The 22,305-nt window shown below is 48.0% G+C and overlaps 1 protein-coding gene across 1 annotated transcript in view; it reads left to right on the top strand.

Annotated features, from left to right (window-relative positions):
- The window catches only part of PPP1R37 (protein phosphatase 1 regulatory subunit 37), a 44,792-nt gene extending 26,188 nt beyond the window's left edge, over positions 1-18,604 (top strand). Inside the window, exons 4-13 of the mRNA XM_039352244.1 lie at positions 255-355; positions 1,472-1,591; positions 3,539-3,689; positions 8,091-8,246; positions 9,845-9,957; positions 11,296-11,437; positions 11,529-11,695; positions 12,401-13,376; positions 14,745-14,835; positions 15,475-18,604. Of these exons, the coding sequence (XP_039208178.1) occupies positions 255-355; positions 1,472-1,591; positions 3,539-3,689; positions 8,091-8,246; positions 9,845-9,957; positions 11,296-11,437; positions 11,529-11,695; positions 12,401-13,376; positions 14,745-14,827 (2,009 nt within the window). The 3' untranslated portion in view covers positions 14,828-14,835; positions 15,475-18,604. The remainder of the gene's footprint in view (positions 1-254; positions 356-1,471; positions 1,592-3,538; positions 3,690-8,090; positions 8,247-9,844; positions 9,958-11,295; positions 11,438-11,528; positions 11,696-12,400; positions 13,377-14,744; positions 14,836-15,474) is intronic.
- Positions 18,605-22,305: the final 3,701 nt, after the last annotated feature.

Below are 22,305 nucleotides of genomic sequence, written 5' to 3'. Positions count from 1 at the left end.
CAAGAGTGTCTAAAACAGTGTTTCTCAACCTTGACAATTTTAAGGCATGTGGATTTCAACTCCCAGAATTCCACAGCCAGCAATGCTGGCTGTGGAATTCTGGGAGTTGAAGTCCACATGCCATAAAATTGTCAAGGTTGAGAAACACTGATCTAAAATGTCTCTTCCTTTAATTCTTTCCAACTGGCTGGTCATAAATCCCCTCCCTCCCCTTTTAAACCTTTACATACTGTTTGTTTTCTCTTGTTTTACAGGTGAAAAATTAGACTACAAGGCTTGTGAAGCTCTGGAGGAGATTTTTAAGCGCCTCCAATTCAAAATTGTGGATTTGGAGCAAACCAGCCTCGATGAAGATGTATGTAACCTAGAAAGATTTTTTTGTTTTTTTAAATATTCCTCTCTTGTCTCCTGGGGGAGCAGAATGCCGTACCTTCCCCTCCCCCCCTCATTCCAAAGTGACCGTCTCAGGAATCGAAAAGGTACGCTTTCTCTCTTGAGGACCACAGCCTTGTGTAGACTCCAAGCAAGCCTTATTAAACCAAGTTGGGCTTGCTGTCGACAAAGGGCCCCCGTTGCTTTTGTGTACAAATTCATAATCCAGTTCGAATTGACTGTCTGGAAAGACGTCTGTGGAGGGTCTCCATCATCTAGGGCAGTGATGGCGAACCTTTTAGAGACCGAGTGCCCAAACTGCAACCCCAAACCCACTTACGCATTGTCGAGTGCCGGGTGGATGTGGCCCATTGGCTGGGTGTGGCCCATTGGGTGGGCATGGCCAATTGGGTGGGTGTGGCCAATTGGGTGGGTGTGGCCAATTGGGTGGGCATGGCTGCAGTGGTAATGGCAGACTGGGTGGGACTAAAAAGTTCAATCAATCAATTCCAACTTTGCAAGAACTTTTTTTTTCCGCGAGAAGTTGAAATTGACTGATTGATTGAACCTTTTTTTTTTTTTTGCACATGGCGGTGGAGGCCTAAAGCGAAAAGGTTTTATAAAACTCAGCTGAAGGCCTAGGACTGGGCCGACGGCGCGCGTGCCCACAGAGAGGGCTCTGAGTGCCGCCTCTGGCACCCGTGCCATATAGGTTCGCCACCACTGATCTAGGTCCTGGTTGTCCCAAAGGTATTTTTTCAAGAGGCAACTGGACTTCCTTTGTTGTTGTTGTTGTTTTCCCTTGCAGACATTTCGCTTCTCCTCCAAGAAGCTTCCTCAGTTCTCGGATGAGAAGCGAAATGTCTTCAAGAGAAAGAAGAAGAAGAAAAAAGAATGTCTGGAAAGAGGCATCTTGCTTTTAAACTGCAGGAGGTAATGTCTTCGTAAATGGAAACGAAATTAAATGAACTTTGCTAACTTTGCTAATTCGGCACCGGTGCCTGGGATGCAGGCAAGGTGATGGTTTGGGATGCTACCCTCTGCTCAGGCTGTTGCTGTGTTTTTTTTTTTTTTCCCTCCTCCCTCTCTTGTTCGCTAGGGTGCATCGGCACTGTTCGATATGATTGAGTACTACGAATCTGCTACGCACCTCAACATCTCCTTTAACAAACACATCGGCACCCGGGGCTGGCAGGCAGCTGCACACATGATGAGGAAGGTTTGTGCCGAAGGTCTCCTAAGCTTCATTTTGGAAAAGTCATAGGCAGGCACGGGGAAGGACAAGAGAGGTCGAAATAACCAACAGACAGGCGGTCCTTGACTTAAACCAGTGGTTCTTAACCTTTTTGAATGAATCGCCCCCTTGAGCCAATGAGGAAGTTGTCATCGCCCCCCTCCCCCAACATAACCTCTCAATTACAACCTAGGAAATAATTCTTCGATTTATGCAAACCCTTGATTTGTTTTCTTTAACATTGTCATCAGGACATAGCGATGCAAATAATTTATTTCCAGTCTTTTTCCCGTATCTCCCATATTCTGGCCAATGGCGCGCCACTGTATGGGCAGAGGCTGCTGCGCAACGCGCACGAAGATAAGCGATGCGTCTTCACATATGTACGGCGTTCTGTACTGAAGCTAGCTGGAGGAACATTTGAAAACACAATTCAATCCACTAAGAGCGAGCGATCTGATGTTTTTGTACGACAGATATACAGCGATTCACTGTACGAAAAACTCTCAAAAGTGTCCCCAAAACTTCTCGCTCCATCGCCCCCACATCGCCCCTTTTCATTCCTTCGCCCCCCTGAAAAATGAAATCGCCCCCTGGGGGGCAATATCGCCCAGGTTAAGAACCACTGACTTAAACGACCGCAATTCAGCCCAACATTTCTGTGGCTAAGTTGAGAGATTTGTTGTGAAGTTTGCCCCGTTTTACGACCTTTCTTGCCAGCGTCGCTGAATGAATCCCTGCAGCTGTTCAGTTAATTAACCCGGTTGTTAAGTGACTCTGGCTTCCCGCTTGTCAGAAGGTCGCCAGAGGGGGGAATCGTGTGACCCTGGGACAGGGCGTCCGTCGTAAATGTGAATCAGTTGCCAAGCGTCTGAATTTTCTTCCTGTGACCGTGGGGAAGCTGCAACGGTCGTTAAGCGTGAAAAATGGTCATAAATCACTTTTTTCCCAGTTCTGTCGTAACTTCGGACAGTCACTGTAAGTCGAGGACTCCCTGTAATGGAAATGCCATTCCTATCTTTTCTCCTGAATTGGAGGCAAATCCTAGGGATGGACTTACGTCTATCTGTATCCGACTTTGTGGAGGTGGAGGAGTGGCAGAGCTGGGGGCAGAGTTAAAAGAGGGATCAGCCTAATAATCATAATAATCATAATCAAGTTGGAAAGGACCTTGGAGGTCATCTAGTCCAATCCCCTGCTCAGGCAGGAAACCCTATACCATTTCAGACAAATGGCTGTCCAGTCTCTTCTTACAAACTTCCTGTGTTGAAGCATTCACCGTTTCTGGAGGCAGGTTGTTCCACTGGTTAATTGTTCTCACTGTCAGGAAGTTTCTCCTTAGTTCTAGGTTGCTTCTCTCCTTGATCAGTTTCCACCCATTGCTTCTTGTCCTGCCTTCTTCGGGTGCTTTGGAAAATAGCTTGTCTCCGTCTTCTTTGGGGCAGCCCCTGAGATATTGGAATACTGCTATCATGTCCCCCCTCATCCTTCTCGTCATTAAACTAGACATACCCAATTCCATCAACCGTTCCTTATATGTTTTAGCCTCCAGTCCCCTGATCATCTTTGTTGCTCTTCTCTGTACTCTTTCTAGAGTCTCGGCATCTTTTTTGCATCGTGGTGACCAAAACTGGATGCAGTATTCCAAGTGTGGCCTTACCAAGGCCTTGTAAAGTGGTATTAACACTTCACGTGATCTTGATTCTATCCCTCTGTTAATGCAGCCTAGCCCTGTGTTGGCCTTTTTGGCAGCTGCAGCACACGGCTCACAAGCGAGCTAAGTCCAACTTCCTGTGAATTCCATCAGCCCAGATCTAGCTGCAAGCAGGTGCTAAGCTTTAGTTGAGAAGATTCCCATGCACAGGCTATTTGGACTTTCACGTGGATCTGGTCTTTTGGGCTTGACCCTTTGCTGTTTTCTTTCTCCCCCAGACAAACTGCCTCCAGTACGTGGATGCCCGCAACACGCCTCTTCTGGATCACTCGGCCCCATTTGTGGCCCGCGCCTTGCGCATCAGCAACAGCCTGGTTGTCTTGCACCTGGAGAACGCTAGCCTGTCGGGCCGTCCCCTCATGCTACTGGGTGAGTAGCTTGGACTGTTCTTTTGTTAGCGTTTTGCACCCCTTTGCCCCCACCCCGTGCTGCAGTTGTTCCGAATCCCCTGTTAAAGAGATCCAGTTGCTTCTTGTGAGTAAGTTAACATCTTAGGCACAGAGAGCAGTTGTGGTCATGTGAAAAACAAATGTCAGGACTGAGGGGTCCCTGGTGCTCTCGGAGCTTGGTGGTTTTCCTGCAGACATTTGGTGACCCAAACTAGGTAACATCATCAGCGCTAGAAGGATGTAGGTAGGGTTTGCTCTTTGTAAAGTCTGTGAAGGTAGCATTGATGATGTTACCTAGTTGGGTCATGAAATGTCTGCAAGGAAACCACCAAACTCAGAGAGCACTGACCCAACAGTCCTCCTCCTCCTTCTTCTTCTTCTTCTTCTTCTTCTTCTTCTTCTTCTTCTTCTTCTTCTTCTTCTTCTTCTTCTTCTTCTTCTTCTTCTTCTTCTTCTTCTTCTTCTTCTTCTTTCTTCTTCTTCTTCTTCTTCTTCTTCTTCTTCTTCTTCTTCTTCTTCTTCTTCTTCTTCTTCTTCTTCTTCTTCTTCTCCTTCTTCTCCTTCTCCTTCTCTTTCCCCTCCTCCTCCTCCTTCTTCTCCTTCTCCTCCTCCTTCTCCTCTTCTTCCTCCTCCTCCTCTTCTTTTTCTTTTTCTTCTCTTTCTCCTCCTCCTCCTTCTTCTCCTTCTCTCCTCCTCCTCCTCCTCCTCCTCCTCTTCCTCCTCCTTCTCTTCTTCTTTTTCTTTTTCTTTTTCTTTTTCTTTTTCTTTTCCTTCTCCTTCTCCTATTCCTCCTCTCCTCCTCCTCCTCCTCCTCCTCCTCCTCCTCCTCCTTCTTCTCTTCTCTTCTCTTCTTCTTCTTCTTCTCTTCTTCTTCTCTTCTCTTCTTCTTCTTCTTCTTCTTCTTCTTCTTCTTCTTCTTCTTCTTCTTCTTCTTCTTCTTCTTCTCCTCCTCCTCCTCCTCCTCCTTCTCCTCCTTCCTCCTCCCCTTGTAGCACTGATAATTTTACCTAGTTTGGATCATGAAAAGTCTGCAAGGGAACCACCAAACTCAGAGAGCACTGACCCAACAGTTCTTCTTCTTCTTCTCCTTCTCCTTCTCCTTCTCCTCCTCTTCTCCTCCTTCTCTTTCCCCTCCTCCTCCTCCTCCTTCTTCTCCTTCTCCTCCTCCTCCTCCTTCTCTTCCTCCTCCTCCTCCTCCTCTTCTTTTTCTTTTTCTTCTCTTTCTCCTCCTCCTCCTCCTTCTTCTCCTTCTCTCCTCCTCCTCTTCCTCCTCCTCCTCCTCCTCTTCTTTTTCTTTTTCTTCTCTTTCTCCTCCTCCTCCTCCTTCTTCTCCTTCTCTCCTCCTCCTCCTCTTCCTCCTCCTCCTCCTTCTCTTCTTTTTCTTTTTCTTTTTCTTTTTCTTTTCCTTCTCCTACTCCTACTCCTTCTCTTTCTCCTCCTCCTCCTCTTCTTCTTCTTCTTCTTCTTCTTCTCCTCCTCCTCCTCCTCCTCCTCCTCCTCCTCCTTCTCCTCCTTCTCCTCCTTCCTCCTCCCCTTGTAGCACTGATAATTTTACCTAGTTTGGATCATGAAAAGTCTGCAAGGAAACCACCAAACTCAGAGAGTACAGTACCAAGGACCTCAACAGTCCTTCTCCTCCTCCTCTTCCCTTTCTCCTTCTCTTCCATTCCACAAACCGCACTCTCCTGTAGCACCCAGAGCTACAATTATTTTCCTTTAAATGTCAGGCAGTATTTCAAAAGTGCGTACAAGCCAAATGAAATGGTTCCCCTCACCTCTTCCCCACATTCTCTATCAACTCATTGTTATCTTGATTCCTCCCCCCCCCCCAAGTGAGGCCCCCTTGGCCGATTCCACTGTGATATTTTATCTTCTAAGGCTGCTTCTAGAGTTTAGGAGAGACAATGGACATTCTTGCAAATAAAGATGAAGAGCGTGAATAATGTATTGGAACCAGCCTGGCGGACTTTTAACATGCAGACCTGCAGCAATAATAAATGAAGGCTGAAAGACTATCCTCTTTGGTCCTGGCAACGATAGCCAGCATTAGTTGACTTGGTTGTTTTTCCATTCCAAACCTCTGGAGGAGGAGGAGGAGGAGGAGGAGAGGAGGAGAAGAGGAAGAAGAAGGGGCTACCCTTGAAGAGCGTTCGGAGGCTGCAGTTGGTTCAGAACACAGCCGCGAGAGCGATTGTGGGCGCGCCAAGGTACGCCCACGTGTCACCTATCCTCCGCGAGCTGCACTGGCTTCCTGTGGGTCTCCGGACGCAATTCAAGGTGTTGGTTATCACCTTCAAAGCCCTTCATGGCATAGGGCCAGGTTACTTACAGGACCGCATTCTGCCGCACAGCTCCCAGAGACCGGTGAGGTCCCATAGATTGGGCCTCCTTCAGGTCCCGTCGGCCAGACAATGTCAGCTGGCGGGCCCTCAGGGAAGGGCCTTTTCTGTGGTGGCTCCGACCTGGTGGAATCAACTTCCCCCCGAGGTTCGAACTACTCCCACCCTGCCGGCCTTTAAGAAGGCCGTTAAAACCCTCCTGTTCCGGCAGGCCTGGGGCTGATGTCCCCGGGGGGGCGGGATATGATCGGACTCGTGGTATGACTGCTTTATTTTATTGTTTTATCATTGTTTTAACTTTGTACGCCGCCCTGAGTCCTTTGGGATTGGGCGGCATATAAATATTTGAAAATAAATAAATAAATAAATAATGAGGAGGAGGAGGAGGAGGAGGAGGAGAAGAAGAAGAAGAAGGAGAAATAATCATCATCATCATCATCATCTGCAAAAAATATCATTTGCCTGTAAGCAAAAACTGGTGGGATCATAAAATAGAGAAAGTCATAGAAAATGATAAAATTAAATTGCTCTGGGACTTCAGAATTCAAACAGACAAGCACCTGCAACATAACACCCCAGACATAACAATTGTCGATAAGAAAGACAAAAAAGTCTGGATAGTGGACGTGGCAGTGCCTGGAGACAGCAGAATAGACGAGAAAGAACTGGAGAAGATAACAAAATACAAAGACCTACAAATAGAAATAGAAAGACTGTGGCAAAAGCAAGCAAGGGTAGTACCAATAGTGATAGGCTCCTTGGGTGCAATCCCAAAACAACTGGAGCACCACTTGAACACCATTGGCACTGACAAATTCGCTATTAGTCAATTGCAAAAGGCGGCCTTACTAGGAACTGCTTCCATCCTGCGACGGTATCTGTAATACCATCAAACATCCACATCTGCCTATCCCAGGTCCTGGGTAAGGACTCGATAGGTAGACAAAATGCCAAATCCAGTCTGAACATCTGGCTGACTGTGCGATGATCCATAATAATAATATATGGCCCAGCTAGGAGTGTGCTTTGTTCCACCTCTATGGCTACTTTTTATGACCAATTGATGAGTTCCCACCCTTATTAGAAAAATTGGGTAGGCATCAGTTGCGGGAATTGGGTTTATTTAATGAAAAGGATTAGGGAGGACATGATAGTGTTCCAATATCTGAGGAGCTGCCCCAAAGAAGAGGGGGGTCGACCCATTTTCCAGAGTTCTAGAAGGCAGGACAAGAAATGATGGATGGGCACTAATCAAGGAGAGAAGCAACCTGGAACTAAGGGGAAATTTCCTGGCAGTGAGAACAATTAACCGATGGAACAACCTGCCTCCAGAAGTTGTGGGTGATCCCTCACTGGAGGCTTTTAAGAAGCTTCCAGTGACGGGAGGCTTGTCCTGTTCTGCCTCCAGATGCTTTGGAGAATAGGTTGACCCCCTCTTCTTTATGGCAGCCCCTCAAATATTGGAAGACTGCTATCCTGTCACCCCACATCCTTCTTTTCACTAGACATACCCAATTCCTGCCACCATCCTTTGTATGTTTTATCCTCCAGTCCCCTAATCATCTTCGTTGCTCTTCTCTGCACTCTTTCTGGAGTCTCAACATCTTTTTTACACCGTGGTGACCAAAACTGGATGCAGCATTCCAAGTGTGGCCTTACCAAGGCCTTGTAAAGTGGCATTAACACTTCAGGTGAAGCATCCCTTGATCACTGTGCAAAACAAAATCTTAGACTAACTGGGCCTCCAGCTTAATCCATAGGGCTTTTTTATTTTCACAGCTTAAAAGAACGTTAGGTAAAAGAAGTTGTGAAAAGAAAGGCCTCTTCAACACAGCCTTGGCTGCAGGGTGTCCCTCGGCTTGTGTCATGGTGAAAAACCCCATCTCTTCACTTTGAACATCGGGATGGGATTTACACCATGGCCTCGTTGCAGCCAACTCTCATGTTTGCATCCTTGCAAAATGACAGCCACAGGGGACTGGACGTTTTGTTCTTCCGCCCAAGTTCTCGCTTGCTCATTGTTTTATTTTTCTCTTTGTTAGCGACGGCTCTGAAAATGAACATGAACCTGCGGGAACTTTACCTGGCGGATAATAAACTCAACAGCCTCCAAGACTCGGCTCAGCTCGGCAACCTGTTGAAGTTCAACTGTTACATACAGATCCTGGACCTCAGGAACAACCACATCCTGGATTCAGGTAGGGGAACTCCTGCCTCAAGCATCCTCATTTTGGGAGGGAGGGAAGGAAGGAAGGAAAGTAAGGAGGAAGGGAAGGGGAATGGGAAGGGAAGGGAAGGAAGAAATTGCAAATTCATTCTCAGCTGTAAGGTTCCAGGTAGCCCTTGACTTAAAATAGATCGTTTAGTGCAGTAGTTCTCAACCTTTTTAATGCCGCGACCCCCAACCGGTTGTAAGTCGAGGACTACTCAACCGGTCGTAAGTCAAGGACTACTCAACTGGTGCAGCACCGTTTGCAGAATGGGACTTTTGGCGGGCTCAGCAGGCAGAGACAGCCTGGACAATTCCTATTGGCTTTTGAAAGCCAATAGAATTAGACTCTATTCAAGAGAGTCTATTCTATTGGCTTTCAAAAGCCAATAGAATAAAAGGGAGGAGCACAGCTAAGGAAAAGGGGGAAAAAATGGCGGACTGCGTTGTTTGGCGACCCCCGTGAAATGGTCGTTCGACCCCAGATGGGGTTGCGACCCATAGGTTGAGAACCACTGGCTTAGTGACTGGAGCTATGATGGATCTGCTGGGGAGATACATGACCTGAATTTGGAGCTAGGACTGACTGTCTCTCCCAGCCCCCCCCCCCCCATACACACACACATCCCAAACTCATCAACTTTGGGTATTTGGCAACTTGGGTGCATTTATGTTTGCAGCATCCTGCAGCCGCACAATTAGATTTTACAATGGTTTTGCAACCACTATTTACTTCCATTTGGGGGGTGAAACTGCACCCATAACTAACCACTGCAAAACAGGCCATCATACTGAGTAGGTCATGCAAGCTCCATTATGATCGTAATTTGAGGACTGCCTGTTCTCAGATTCCAAGCCAAGAAAAATTCAGATGCTGTGGCTTGAAGACATCTCTGCAAATGAACTAATAAGCTTTTGTACATCTGATTGACTTCTGCAGAATTTATTTTGGCCTCGCTGGTCAAAGGATACATAGAAATGTCCCGAGAGTAAAAATAAGACTTTCATTCAGAAAATATGAGCATCTTACTTACGGGTTCATTGTGTCTCTTTGAACTTTTAAATAAATCTCATCAACTCGACAGGTATCAGCCGGGCCCTGATTTTAATGCACTTTATTTATTGCAATAAATTCGTACAGCATTCTATTTTTGAATCAGCCCAGCTTGCAGACTTGGGAGAATTTGGGCTGTCAGCTGGTGATTGATTTTTAAATAAGGTTCTTTTTTGTGGGCTCCTAAAAACGTGCAATTTCTTTGAGGAACTCAAGAAATTAAAATTAAAATTCAAAAGCGTTAAGATACCTCGGATGCAAGAAGCTCATTTTTCAGCGTTTCCTCTTTTCAAGCAAACATAACCAGAAACTAAATAAATTATTTAAAGCAGATGCAGACATCTCAAGACAGCTGTAACCCCAAGAAGAAGCTAATCCAAAGTTTCCAGAAAGAACAAACGGATGTCTTTATTCCCTTAAGCTAAAAATACAGAACATGCCGAACTTCTGTGTTAACCATGTGCTATTTAAAAAAAAAAAAAACAGAAAAAAACCCACTTCCCTTTCTCATCTGCTTGTCTTGTGCTTCCCAGGACTGGCCTATATCTGTGAAGGGCTGAAAGAACAGCTGAAAGGCCTGGTCACCCTCGTGCTGTGGAATAATCAGCTGACTCACACCGGCATGGCCTATATGGGGATGACCCTGGTGAGTCCAAAACTCTTGCCGTATTTCGGGGAAGAGTCTCCAATTTGAAACCTGGAGGCGACGGAGAACCCGACGTAGAACTGTTTTTTAAAGCAAGGCAGAGCATCGATCTGCCCACGTAAGATGGTGGCTGGGAAACTGTCTTCCGAAGACATTCTCTCCTCCCCCCCCCCAGATCCTTTTACCTGGAGATTGTAGGGTGTAGATTTGGGCAGAAGGCCTTGCAGTGTTTCAGGTTTGATTTTAGAAAAGGCAAGAGGGGGTCCTGGCAGGATCTGAGCCGGGTCTACGACAGCCAACTTGTTGTGGACAATTCGCCGCGAGACAAGAGTTACACGAATATCCAAGAAATACTGGAATAGAATCATTAAAGAAAGGGGGCCACAGGCGGGACGCAATGAAATGTGAATAGCAAAAATTAAAACAGCTTTTAAAAATTATTTTAAATAATTAAATTGAGTTGTCCTGCGGCTGAGTTGGCCGTGGCGAGTTGTCCCATTCTGATTCTGAGTCCACCAGCGCCGGGTCCTGCTGCTTCACTGCCTCGTTGCTTCCCTGACTCACGGATTGAGACGCTTGCTAGATCTGTGGCTGCCAGCTCAATGGATCGGCCTCCAAGGAATCAGAGTAGACTGTGACTCTTAGACTGTCTTAGCTGCCCAACAACTCTTAACTTTTTTTTTTTCTGTTTATGGATGTAATTTGGCTAAAGAGAAGGGAGGGAAGGAGGAAGAGCGAGGAAGGAAGGAAGGGTCAGGGAAGGAAGGAAGGAAGGAAGGAAGGGTCAGGGAAGGAAGGAGGGAGGGAGGGAGGAAAGACGGAGGGAAGAAGGGAGGGAGGGAGGAAAGAAGAAAGGACAGGGAGGAAGGAAGGGTCAGGGGAGGGAGGGAGGGAGGAAAGGCGGAGGGAAGAAGGGAGGGAGGGAGGAAAGAAGAAAGGACAGGGAGGAAGGAAGGGTCAGGGGAGGGAGGGAGGGAGGAAAGGAAGGAAGGAAGGAAGGAAGGAAAAAAGGGTCAGGGAAGGAAGGAGGGAGGGAGGAAAGACGGAGGGAAGAAGGAAGGGAGGGAGGAAAGAAGAAAGGACAGGGAGGAAGGAAGGGTCAGGGAGGAGGAAGGAAGGACAGGGAGGGAGGGAGGGTCAGGGAAGAGAGGGAGGGAGGGAGGGAAGGAAGAAAGGACAGAGGGAGGAAGAAATGAGGGAGGGAGGAAGGAAGGAAGGAAGGAAGGAAGGAAGGAAGGAAGGAAGGAAGGAAGGAAGGAAGGAAAGTGTCAGAGAAGGGAGGGAGGAAGGAAGATGCAGTGATTCATAACCCACCATCTGCCCTGCTTACGTCTTCAGCCTCACACCCAGAGTCTTGAGACCCTGAATTTGGGACACAACCCGATTGGCAACGAGGGTGTCCGCAACCTGAAGAACGGGCTCATCAGTAACCGCTCAGTGTTACGGCTGGGCTTGGCTTCAACCAAGCTGACCTGCGAAGGTAAGCCGACTTGGCAGCTTTCCCCAGCAGGGCAGCAGAAGCCCTCCCAAACTGGGGTTGCGAGGCCTGCCTGACCTCTCTTGGTGTGCAGGTGCTGTGGCTGTGGCGGAGTTCATCGCGGAGAGTCCCCGTCTGCTTCGGCTGGACCTGCGAGAAAACGAGATCAAGACAGGGGGACTGATGGCTTTGTCCTTGGCGCTGAAGGTCAATCATTCTTTGCTCAGGCTGGACCTTGACCGGGAGCCCAAAAAGGAATCGGTAAGTCAGGGTGGGAAGCCAACTCCCAATATGGGCCCTCCCCAAATTCCCTAAAGCTGGCTCTAGTTTTTAAGGCACAGTGTCAGAAAGCAAGAGACCGTGAGTTCAAGACCCGCCTTAGGCATGAAAGCTGCTGGGTGATTTTGGGCCAATCACCAGGAGACTGGGAGTTCTAGTTCCACATTAGGCATAAAAGCCGGCTGGGTGACTTTGGGCCAATCACCAGGAGACTGGGAGTTCTAGTCCCACCTTAGTCGTGAAAGCCAGCTGGGTGACTTTGGACGAATCACCAGGAGACTGGGACTTCTAATCCCACCTTAGCCATGAAAGCCAGCTGGGTGATTTTGGACCAATCACCAGGAGACAGGGAGTTCTAGTCCCACCTTAGCCATGAAAGCCAGCTGGGGGACTATGGACCAATCACCAGGAGGCAGTCATTCTCGTCCTGCCTTAGCTAGGACAGCTGCTGGGTGACTTTAGACCAATCACCGGGAGACAGGGAGTTCTAGCCCTGCTTTAGGAATGAAAGCTGGCTGGATGATGGGGGTGGAGTTTGCCACCCGCACCACATCTGGACCCAGGCCGATTGGACTGAGAAGCAGGCGCGAAGGAAAGAAAGCTCATACCTTGAAGCCTCCTCAGTTGATCTAAAATTGCTCTAAAACTGTGCCCATCCGCCTTGTTCTGCCTCCCTCCTCTTAACAGGTGAAGAGTTTTCTCGAGACGCAGAAAGCCCTCCTGACCGAGATCCAGAACGGCTGCAAGCGCAACTTCGTCCTGGCCAAAGAGAAGGAAGAGAAGGAGCAGAAACTCCAGCAGTCGGCCTCCATGCCTGAGATCACCGTCACAGGACCTCTGGAGGACGAGGAGGAACAGCAGCAGCAGCAGGCAGCGGAAGACGGTGGGCGGAACGGGGACGTGGTGTCCAGCCTGGAGGAAGTGGAAGACGGTGCCGAAGCCCTGAGGTCCCGCGAGAACGGAGCGGCGGAGGAGACGGGGCCCGATGACAGCAGCCAGCTCGGCGAGTCTGACTCGGACACGGAAGAGGAGGAGGAAGAGGAGAAAGAGACCTCACAAGCAAAGACTTTCTTTCCGTCGGAACAACACAGCAAGCCTGGCCACACCGAGGGCGTTCCCGGGGTGGGTTCCCTCGAGAAGGACAGGGTCCCCCGTGGAGCCGAAGACAAGACCTCCCCCTCGGACACTGCCGAAGACATCATAAAATGTGAACCTCGAATAGGAACTGCAAGCAGTGCGCCACTGCAGGTCCCTTCTCCTGGGAAGGAGAAACGGATATCGGTTTCCAGTCCTGGGCGAGGCCATAAAATCTTCGTGGTGACCCGGGTGGAGAGCTTGCCGGAGGCGAGGGGAGCCCCGCAGAAGGCAGGCCCCCCAGCTCTGTCTGCACCTCCCTCGAGGCAGGCGGATGCTCTGCCCGTAAAGACTGAAGGCTCCAAAGCAGAGACCGGTGAAACGGTGGCTGGGCCCCCAGCCAGCTTGGAAAGTCCGCCCCCCACGCCGAGTTCCCATTTGGGCACCGAAAAAATGAACCCTGGGTCCTACGAGGACAGTGTCCACCTCACTCTGCTTCCGAACGGACTCAAGACGGAGTTTCTTCACATGCTGCCAGACACACCTTTAGGATACGATGGGAAAAGAGCCAGCTGTGCGGTGGAGCATGGTAAGAAAACAACAAAAGATGTATATAACAGTAGAATGAAAGGGCCTGGCCGCAGTCTGCATTTGATTTATTGTCCTGAAGGGTGAGGCTCAGCAAGGGGGGAGGGGGCTCCCCTCCTTGGGGATGAAGGCAAGGGTTGATGTTCAGTGCTGGAGATACGCTCCCGAAAAAGCAGGAGGAGCAAGGACAAAAAAAAAAACAAAAAACAGTTGAGGCTAGCCCAGGGGTAGGCCATCTTGACTCTTTTATGACGCATGGACTTCAACTCCCAGAATTCCTGAGCCAGCTGCGCTGAGGGGAAAGGGAGAGGTTTCCAAGCTGTGCCATGTTGGCTCAGGAATTCTGGGAGTTGAAGTCCATGAGTCATAAAAGAGCCAAGGTTGCCTACCCCTGGGCTAGATCAAAGCCTTTAAATCAGGGGTGTCCAAACTTAGCAACTTTAAGGCCTGTGGACTTCGACTCCCAGAATTCCTCAGCCAGCATGCCTAGCTGGGGAATTCTGGGAGTTGAGGCCCATAGGTCTACAAAGTCACCGAGGTTGGGCACCCCTGATTTAAGTGGTATTAAAAGTTCCAAGGTTTTAGAGTGGCGCGGTGGCCTAAGAGGTGCAGCTCTCGCCTCGCAATCAGGAGGCTGTGAGTTTGATGCAGATATTTCTCTCTGTGGGTATGATGAGTTATCGTCTGCTCCGAACTCTGTGTAGGCGTCAGGAAGGGCATCCAGCCAGTAAACGCTCAAGCTCCGTTCAGTCACTCCGACTCCACTCTGCTGAGAGGGATTACAGCAGTGGTTCTCAACCTGTGGGTCGGGACCCCATTTGGGGTTGAACGACCATTTCATGGGGATTGCCAAACAACACAGTCTGCCATTTTTTTCCCCCTTTTCCTTAGCTGTGCTACTCCCTTTTATTCTATTGGCTTTTGAAAGCCAATAGAATAGACTCTCTTGAATAGAGTCTAATTCTATTGGCTTTCTAAAGCCAATAGGAATTGTCCAGGCTGTCTCTGCCCTGCTGAGCCCGCCAAAAGTCCCTTTCTGCAAACAGTGCTGCACCCGTTGAGTAGTCCTCGACTTACGACCGGTTGAGTAGTTCTCGACTTACGACCAGTTGGGGGTCGCGGCATTAAAAAGGTTGAGAACCACTGGATTACAGGGTCGTTAAGAGAAAAAAAGGAGTTCCAGAATTTAACCTCAGCAAATACGGTTCTTTCCCATGGATGGGATAATAGTCTCCTTCCATCGTGTCAGAGATGATGGTTTGCTGGCCGCTGGTCTTCAGAGGGCTGCAGGATGGTGGTTCAGCCCTGATCTTACGCTCAGCCTGATAATGGCTGCGCGACCTTCCAGTTGTCCATTTCTGTTTTTCAGAGCTGAACTGTTCCAAAAACGAGAAGGAGCTGGAGGAGTTACTCTTGGAAGCAAGCCTAGAGATGGGGCAGGAATCAATGTGACACTTTAGGTAAGGGACAGCCCCCCCCCCACCATGTGCAAAGGAGAGTTAAGGATAATGAAGGTGTGCTTTAAAGGCAGAGTTGTTTGGCCACAGATTGATTGAGTTTATTAGATTTGTGTAGTTGTTTCCTGGCAAACATTTCATCATGACCCAACTAGGTCCCTCCCTGCCTTCTGTCCCTGATGACGTTACCTAGTTGGGTGATGAAACGTCTGCAGGAAAACCATCCAGCTCAAACAGCACCAAGGATCTTAAAATACTGATGCTCTAACTACTTCTTCTTCTTCTTCTTCTTCTTCTTCTTCTTCTTCTTCCTCTTCTTCTTCTTCTTCTTCTTCTTCTTCTTCTTCTTCTTCTTCTTCTGCTTCTGCTTCTGCTTCTGCTTCTGCTTCTGCTTCTTCTGCTTCTGTTTCTTCTTCTTCTCCTCCTCCTCCTCCTTTTCTTCTTCTCCTCCTCCTCCTCCTCCTCCTCCTCCTCCTCTTCCTCTTCTTCTTCTTCTTCTTCTTCTTCTTCTTCTTCTTCTTCTTCTTCTTCTTCTTCTTCTTCTTCTTCTTCTTCTGCTTCTGCTTCTTCTGCTTCTTCTGCTTCTGTTTCTTCTTCTTCTCCTCCTCCTCCTCCTCCTCCCTCCTCCTCCTCCTCTTTCAGTTCTGAGCAGTTGCTGAGCAGGCGGTTGCTTTATGGAAGCCGTAACTTTACTCCCTGCCTCCACCGTGGGATCCCAAAGTGGACACTAAAACACCGGGGACAACCGAATGCCTTGTCCCTTCCCAAAGAGCTTTGTTTCCAGATGCAGCCCCCTCCCCCTTCTCTCTCTCCCCTGCCCACCCCCCTTTTTTGGCATTCTTGACGTCTTCCTCTGAGAAGAGACCCCCCGCTGTCTCGTGGGACCGATCCAGGAAACCGGCAAGAGGGAGACCTCGATCTGGAGAAAAGCTTTTGTACTCAAGTCCCAGGATGAACTGTGGATAACGGGACGGCCTCCGTCTCTCCTTCTGGAACACTAGCCAAGGGCACTTGCAATTTACCCCCCCCCCTCCATCCTCACTTTCCTTTCTTGAAGAACCCCCGCAAGCCAGATTAAATTTGTCGGCTCTGGATGATGTCCCGGACTAGCGACATCTGTTTTAAACTTTTAAACCAACCAAGGAAAAAAAAACAAAAACAAGACCGAAACAATCCTGCATTTTGGCTTCTCCTACAGCGCAGATGTGACCAGGCTCGGTCAGCGACAGGCCAAGGCGAGTATTGTGACAGTGCTGAGTCAAGGTGGCGAATTTGTCGTGTTGTAGTGCCCCCCATGCTGGGGGAAAAAAAAAAAGGACACAGACTTTTCTCACCTAAGCAGGATGATGCGGGCTGTTTTATTTCGCAGCCCAGACTACTATTTATTTTTAATTCCTCTCTTATCTCTTTATCTACACACACACACACACACACACACACACGGGCGTTCACATCTTCTTTCCTTCCTTTTGTCGTGTCTCCCTGTTTGTTTGGTGTCTATTTATCGTGGTGCGGGAAGTCTCTCGCTTCGAAGCGGCATCCTGGTCAGAAAAAGAAGACAGAGAAGAAGGCCGTTCTTGGTTTCCACGCGGAGCGTTTGCCATCAGCCCAGAACGTGTCGTGCATTTTGGGGGGGGGGGCAATTCCTCTCCCTTCGCTGCCCGCAAATGTGAAAGCTGCCCCTGCCACCCGAAGCGGCTTCTTCAATTGATTGTCAAAAGAATCCACCTTCAGGGTCTTTCTTTCCCATCCGTGTGAACGCTGAACGTGGGCACAGCGGCTTAGCAAGCTCTTCCGCGGATTGTGTCAAAAGAGTTTGCAAAGAGGCACGTGTCGCAAAAGAACACGTGGCTCCCGCGTGACGAAACTTGACACGAGAGCCTTTTCATGAATGCTGCTGGGTTCGGGGTAGTTTCACAACCCTCCCCAATTCTCCCCCCCCCCCCGGATATACCCCGTCTCTTCATGTCGCAGACCTTTCCACATTCTCCTTACGGGTGCAGGAGGGGATGGAAAAGTTAGCTGCACCTCGCCTGGGCCTTACAGAGTCCCAGAATTGCTCCTGTCTTTCTCCCCCAGAGCAACGGCGGAGTCCATCCCAGCCGAGCCAGGCTTTTCTTAACATTCGGCCAGAAAAGGGGGTAGGGGGGACGCTAGAGACGGGGGGGCAAACCAGGTGAAGTGGGACTCTTCCCCTCCCACTTGTGCCGGGAAGCAGAACTTTGCTGCATGTCCTGGTTTGGGGTGCTCCGACATCTCAGCCGGAAAGGAGGCGAAGACGTGGATGGCTGTAGACCAGGAGTATCCAACTTTGGTGACTTTGAAGACCTGTGGACTTCCATTCCGAGCATAGCTGGCTGGGGAATTCTGGGGAGTGGAAGTCCACGCGTCTTCCAAGTGGCCACGTGTGGACACCTCCTCTGCAGACAGTGTTGTGGGGGAGGCTGGACAATTTCTCAGGGAAGGCCTTTTCGAAGAACCCCTCCCCCCCAATATGACACACACACACACACCCAGCGAAGCCAGCACACCCAAGGCTGGTGCCCGCTCACACGTGCCCTCTCCTCAATGGTCCCTTGGTTGGAAGCTAGGAAGAGAAAGATCTCCAGAGGTGGTGAGAAGCTGCAGACCTTCAGGTGGATGTGGTGTCACGGGTCATCCCCCCGAATGGAGCTCTCTATCCATGCATGGAGCCACAAAGACTGACTGGTGCTCAGCCAGGATGAGCAGGCATTTTGGCATGGTGGATGTGGATTGGCAGAAGGGGATCCAGCGAGCCAAAGTCTAGGTCGTTGGACATCACGGTCACAGGAGTGTTCTGGAGACCGTGTTAAATGTCCCCGTTAAATCTTGGAGATTTAAATGTCCTCCCCCCAAAAATCTGTGGAAAACATTCCCAAACCGACTCTTATAAATAAATCTCCATCCAAACAGCTCACCTGAAAGAAAAAGATTAGGAAGCAAATTTTTCATCATCAGCCCCCCCCTTCAAAAAAAAAAAACAACAACCAAGGGATGACTTAGCCCTTAACAGCCATCAAAGCAAAACTGGCAATTATTATTTTTTAATTTACGATACTCATTCGATGAAGCAGAAAAGGAATGTTTTCCTCTGTTTGCTCTGCTCAAAATACCTGGGTTTCTCCCCCCCCCTTTTTTTTTTTTTGGTTTCCCCTTTTTTTCCCTTTTTTTGTACAAAACTGACTGGAGGACGTGTCCTTCCTTGCAGAAGTAGAGGGAAAGCTAACTAATGGAATCGGTGCAGGACTTTTAAAAAAAACGAAAAAAACTTTTGACTTCCTTTAAAAAAAAAAATCCGTGTTTGTTTGTTTGTTTTCTTAAGTGCAATGAAATCTTGATCAGGGAGCATGAAAAATGGCACTTTTTGCTACGGGGGTTGGGCCGGAGAGGCAATTTTTCCGTCTGCCTGTCTTCCTCTTGACCACGACATCTCCTCACCCTCTCTCTCACACACACACACACACACATACACAGGCACAATCCTACCACTTCCCTGTAAAGGAAGGGTTAATGCAGCCCCCTCTTCCCCCCCAAAAAAAAACAAATAAAAATCCCTATCAATAAAGTTCTGGCTGCATTAACCCTCCATTTACTCCTCCCTTTCCATGGCATCAGTTTGATTTTTGTGGGGTTTTTTTTTCCCCCTCTCCTTTTGGTTATTCTTTTGTCATTCCTGTCGGGTGTGTGGGTGCGTGTGTTGTCGTTTTATTTTTATGGAAGCTGTCTTCTATTAAATGAAAAGCTGCATTCATCACGCGCCTCCTTTCCGTGTCTTCCAATCGGGCGTAGGGAGGAGTCGTTCCAATGGCATGGCCTCTGGTTTTCTGCCTCATTTGGCCCAAGTAGACCAGGTAGCCTGATTTCCTGTTTTTTTTTTAAAGGGGGGGGGAGGCTAGGATTCATTAGCCTGGTCCTTCTGCTTGTTTTTTTAAAATTGTGGGCTGGGGGTTTTGGCAACCATCTAGAGCAGAGGAGGGCAACAATGAGGCCTTCATAACTTGAGGACTTCAACTCCCAGAATTCCTAGCATGGCTGCCTCCCAGCTGGCCGGGAGGAATTCTGGGAGTTGAAGTCCAGAAGCCGTGAAGCAATGGCCAGCTCAGGAATTCTGGGAGTTGGAAGTCCACAAATCATAAAAAGGGCCATCGTTCCCCTCCCCTGATCTAGAGTTAATTAAGAATGCCAATCCTTGTCTCCCCCTACCCCCCAAATCTTTGTAGCAGCCCTTTTGGCGATGGGGAAGGAAGCAAAGGAGAAAAGAGAAAGGGAGGGCGCTTGGCTGGAGTTCGCTTAAAGCAGTCCTCGTCTTACGACTACAGCTTGCACCACAGAAATCCAGTTGTAAGTTGAGGCCCCTGCATGAGTGGATGGGTGGGTGATTTCCCTCCCCCCTTTTTTTCTTTACATTTTCCGCAGTTGTTAAGCAAATGGCACGGTCATTAAGCAAATTCATTCTCCTGAAGGAGTGTTTTGTGCAATCTGCAAAATAAAATAAAATTTAAAAAATTGCAAATTGTGGCCACATGACCGCGGGATGCTGTAAATGGTCATAAAGGCAAGCCAGTTGTCAAGTGCCCGAAATAATAATAATAATAATAATATAATAATAATAATTAAAAGTGGGAAGGTACCTTGGAGGTCATCTAGTCCAACCCCCTGCTCAGGCAGGAAACCCTATCCCATTTCAGACAAATGTCTGTCCAGTCTCTTCTTAAAAACTTCCAATGTTGGAGCATTCACCGCTTCTGGAGGCAGGTTGTTCCACTGGTTAATTGTTCTAGCTGTCAGGAAGTTTCTCCTTAGTTCTAGGTTGGCTTCTCTCCTTGTTTAGTTAATGACAACATTGTGGAGGGGCTGACATTTTACAGTAGCCAGGAGTACATTACCACCCATAAAGCACCTGTTCAGAGGCCATCATCGTAATTTTGAACAGTGTAAAAAGGCCAGTCACTAAGGACTACCTGTATATAATGCTGCAAGTAGTCCTTGACTTACAACAATTCATTTAGTGACTGTTCAAACTTACAACGGCATTGAAAAAAGTGACTCGACCACGTTTCACAGTTAGGACTGTTGCAGTCCCCATGGTCACGTGATTTACATTCGGATGCTTGACAACCGAATGCATACTTACGACCGTTGCTGTGTCCTGGGGTCACGTGATCCTCTTTTGCAACCTGACCAGCAAAGTCAGTCAGGAAGCCAGATTCACTTAACAACTGGGTGACTAATTTAGCAACTGCAGTGATTCACTTAACAACCGTGGCAGGAAAAGACATAAAATGGGGCAAAACTCACTTAACAAATTTCTCACTTGGCAGCATAAACTCTGGGCCCCATTGTGGTCGTAAGCTGAGGACTACCTGTATACATTTTTGTCTTGGTTTGTGGTTCTTAACGGAGTCGGTTTGCAGAGACCAAAACATCTCCATGCTGCTGTCTTCACACATATTCCAGAATGTACTGGAATATTTCTTGGCTCTTCGGCCGTTGAGGAGAGGTGACAAATAGCTAAGATAAAATAAGTTAATTCTTTTCTTTCTGAGGATTTAGAGAAGGGGAAAAAAAATCCTCTTTGGTCTTGTACTTTTTATAATTAAAAAAAAAACGCTATAATTTTGTGTTTGTGCACTTAATGGATTTATTGCTCTCATGCCTGGTTGAAATAAACTTTCCTGAGGAAAACTTTGCATTTCCAACTTTGCACTTGATTATTGCCCGAGGTTTGCCTTTTCAAAATTTCCCTGACTTCCCAGGCCTCATCTCTGCATCCCAACAACTTTGGAACGCAAAGAGAGGTACAAGGTTTGCCTTTGGTTAGTAGTATAGGATTAAATGAAAACCAAGTTTGCAGACATAAGAAAAAAGGTCAAAGAAATGCAAGTTTTTCATTATGAATAGGGCCCATCCTTAAGCTTAGCTTTCTTCCCTGTCGGAAGAAGGGAAAACAACTTTTAACAGGAAAAATAAGAGAATTTTGAATTCAGACATTTGCTATAAGTGGAAGCAACTTAGTAGTAGTAGTAGTAGTAGTAGTAGTAGTAGTAGTAATAGTAATAGTAGTAGTAGTTAGTAGTAAAGTTGGAAGGGACCTTGGAGGTCATCTAGTCCAACCCCCTGCTCAGGCAGGAAACCCTACACCATTTCAGACAAATGGCTGTCCAGTCTCTTCTTAAAAACTTCCAGTGTTGGAGCATTCACCGCTTCTGGAGGCAGGTTGTTCCACTGGTTAATTGTTCTCACTGTCAGGAAGTTTCTCCTTAGTTCTAGGTTGCTTCTCTCCTTGATTAGTTCCCATCCGTTGCTTCTTGTCCTGCCTTCAGGCGCTTTGGAAAGTAGCTTGACTCCCTCTTCTTTGGGGCAGCCCCTGAGATATTGGAACATGCTATCATGTCCCCCCTCGTCCTTCTCTTCGTTAAACTAGACATGACCGAGAATGGCCGAGTTTGCTCAGCTTCCTGCTTGAGTGTTTACCAAATCGTGGTTTGAAGAGTTCATTCAAATGACAGCGTTCACAGAACATACAAAGCCACAGCTGGCCAACCCCATTAAGCCTAGAGCACTGTTTCTCAATCCGGGCAGCTTGAAGAGGTGTGGACTTCAACTCCCACAATTCCCCAGCTGGCATAGCTGGGAGTTGAAGTCCTCACATCTTGAAGTGGCCAAGGTTGAGAAACAGTGCTCTAGTATTGAAGGCAACAAGCTAGAAACCAGGAGACAAGGAGTTCTAGTGCCACCTTAGACATGAAAACCGGCTGGGTGACTTTGGGCCAATCACCAGGAGACGGTGAGTTCTAGTCCCGCCTTGGGCATGAAAGCCGGCTGGGTGACTTTGGGCCAATCACCAGGAGACGGTGAGTTCTAGTCCCGCCTTTGGCATGAAAGCCGGCTGGGTGACTTTGGGCCAATCACCAGGAGACGGTGAGTTCTAGTCCTGCCTTTGGCATGAAAGCCAGCTGGGTGACTTTGGGCCAATCACCAGAAGACGGAGTTCTAATCCCGCTTTAGACATAAAAGCTAGTTGAAAAAAAAAAAAGGCCCTGCACTGTAGGAAGAAAAAAATAAGTGATTCTAACTAATATGTGTGAAAGCAAACATTGTGGATTCACAGGTCACTAACCTTAAAAGTGGGTTTCATCAAGTAGCATTGGCATATTCTTCCAGAAAAGAAATAGTGAGGGATCTGGGTTCACCCCAAAAACTTAAAAATGTTTCTCCTAAAAACAAGTTGCTTGCATCTCCTTCAGTGTTGCTTCGGTGAGAGGCTTCAGTTACACAAAAGAGCTGGTTTGTGGAACAAGGGATTAACCTGATTCACACAGTGCAAAGCTGTGGTTTGTTCAGCTGTGGTTTACTGTAAGAACCCACAGTGGTTGGTTCACCCGAGGAAAAACTAAACCGATTACGTTCTCTCTCCGTATAATGGCGCCTATGTGAATGAAAAGGAGAAAT

The sequence above is a fragment of the Crotalus tigris genome, unplaced genomic scaffold, assembly GCF_016545835.1.
Source record: "Crotalus tigris isolate CLP2741 ecotype Arizona unplaced genomic scaffold, ASM1654583v1 scf7180000018413.2111637, whole genome shotgun sequence".
In the NCBI taxonomy this organism is placed as follows: domain Eukaryota; kingdom Metazoa; phylum Chordata; class Lepidosauria; order Squamata; family Viperidae; genus Crotalus; species Crotalus tigris.
The sequence above is the reverse complement of the archived record's forward strand: the minus strand, read 5'-3'. Positions and strand labels throughout refer to the sequence as shown.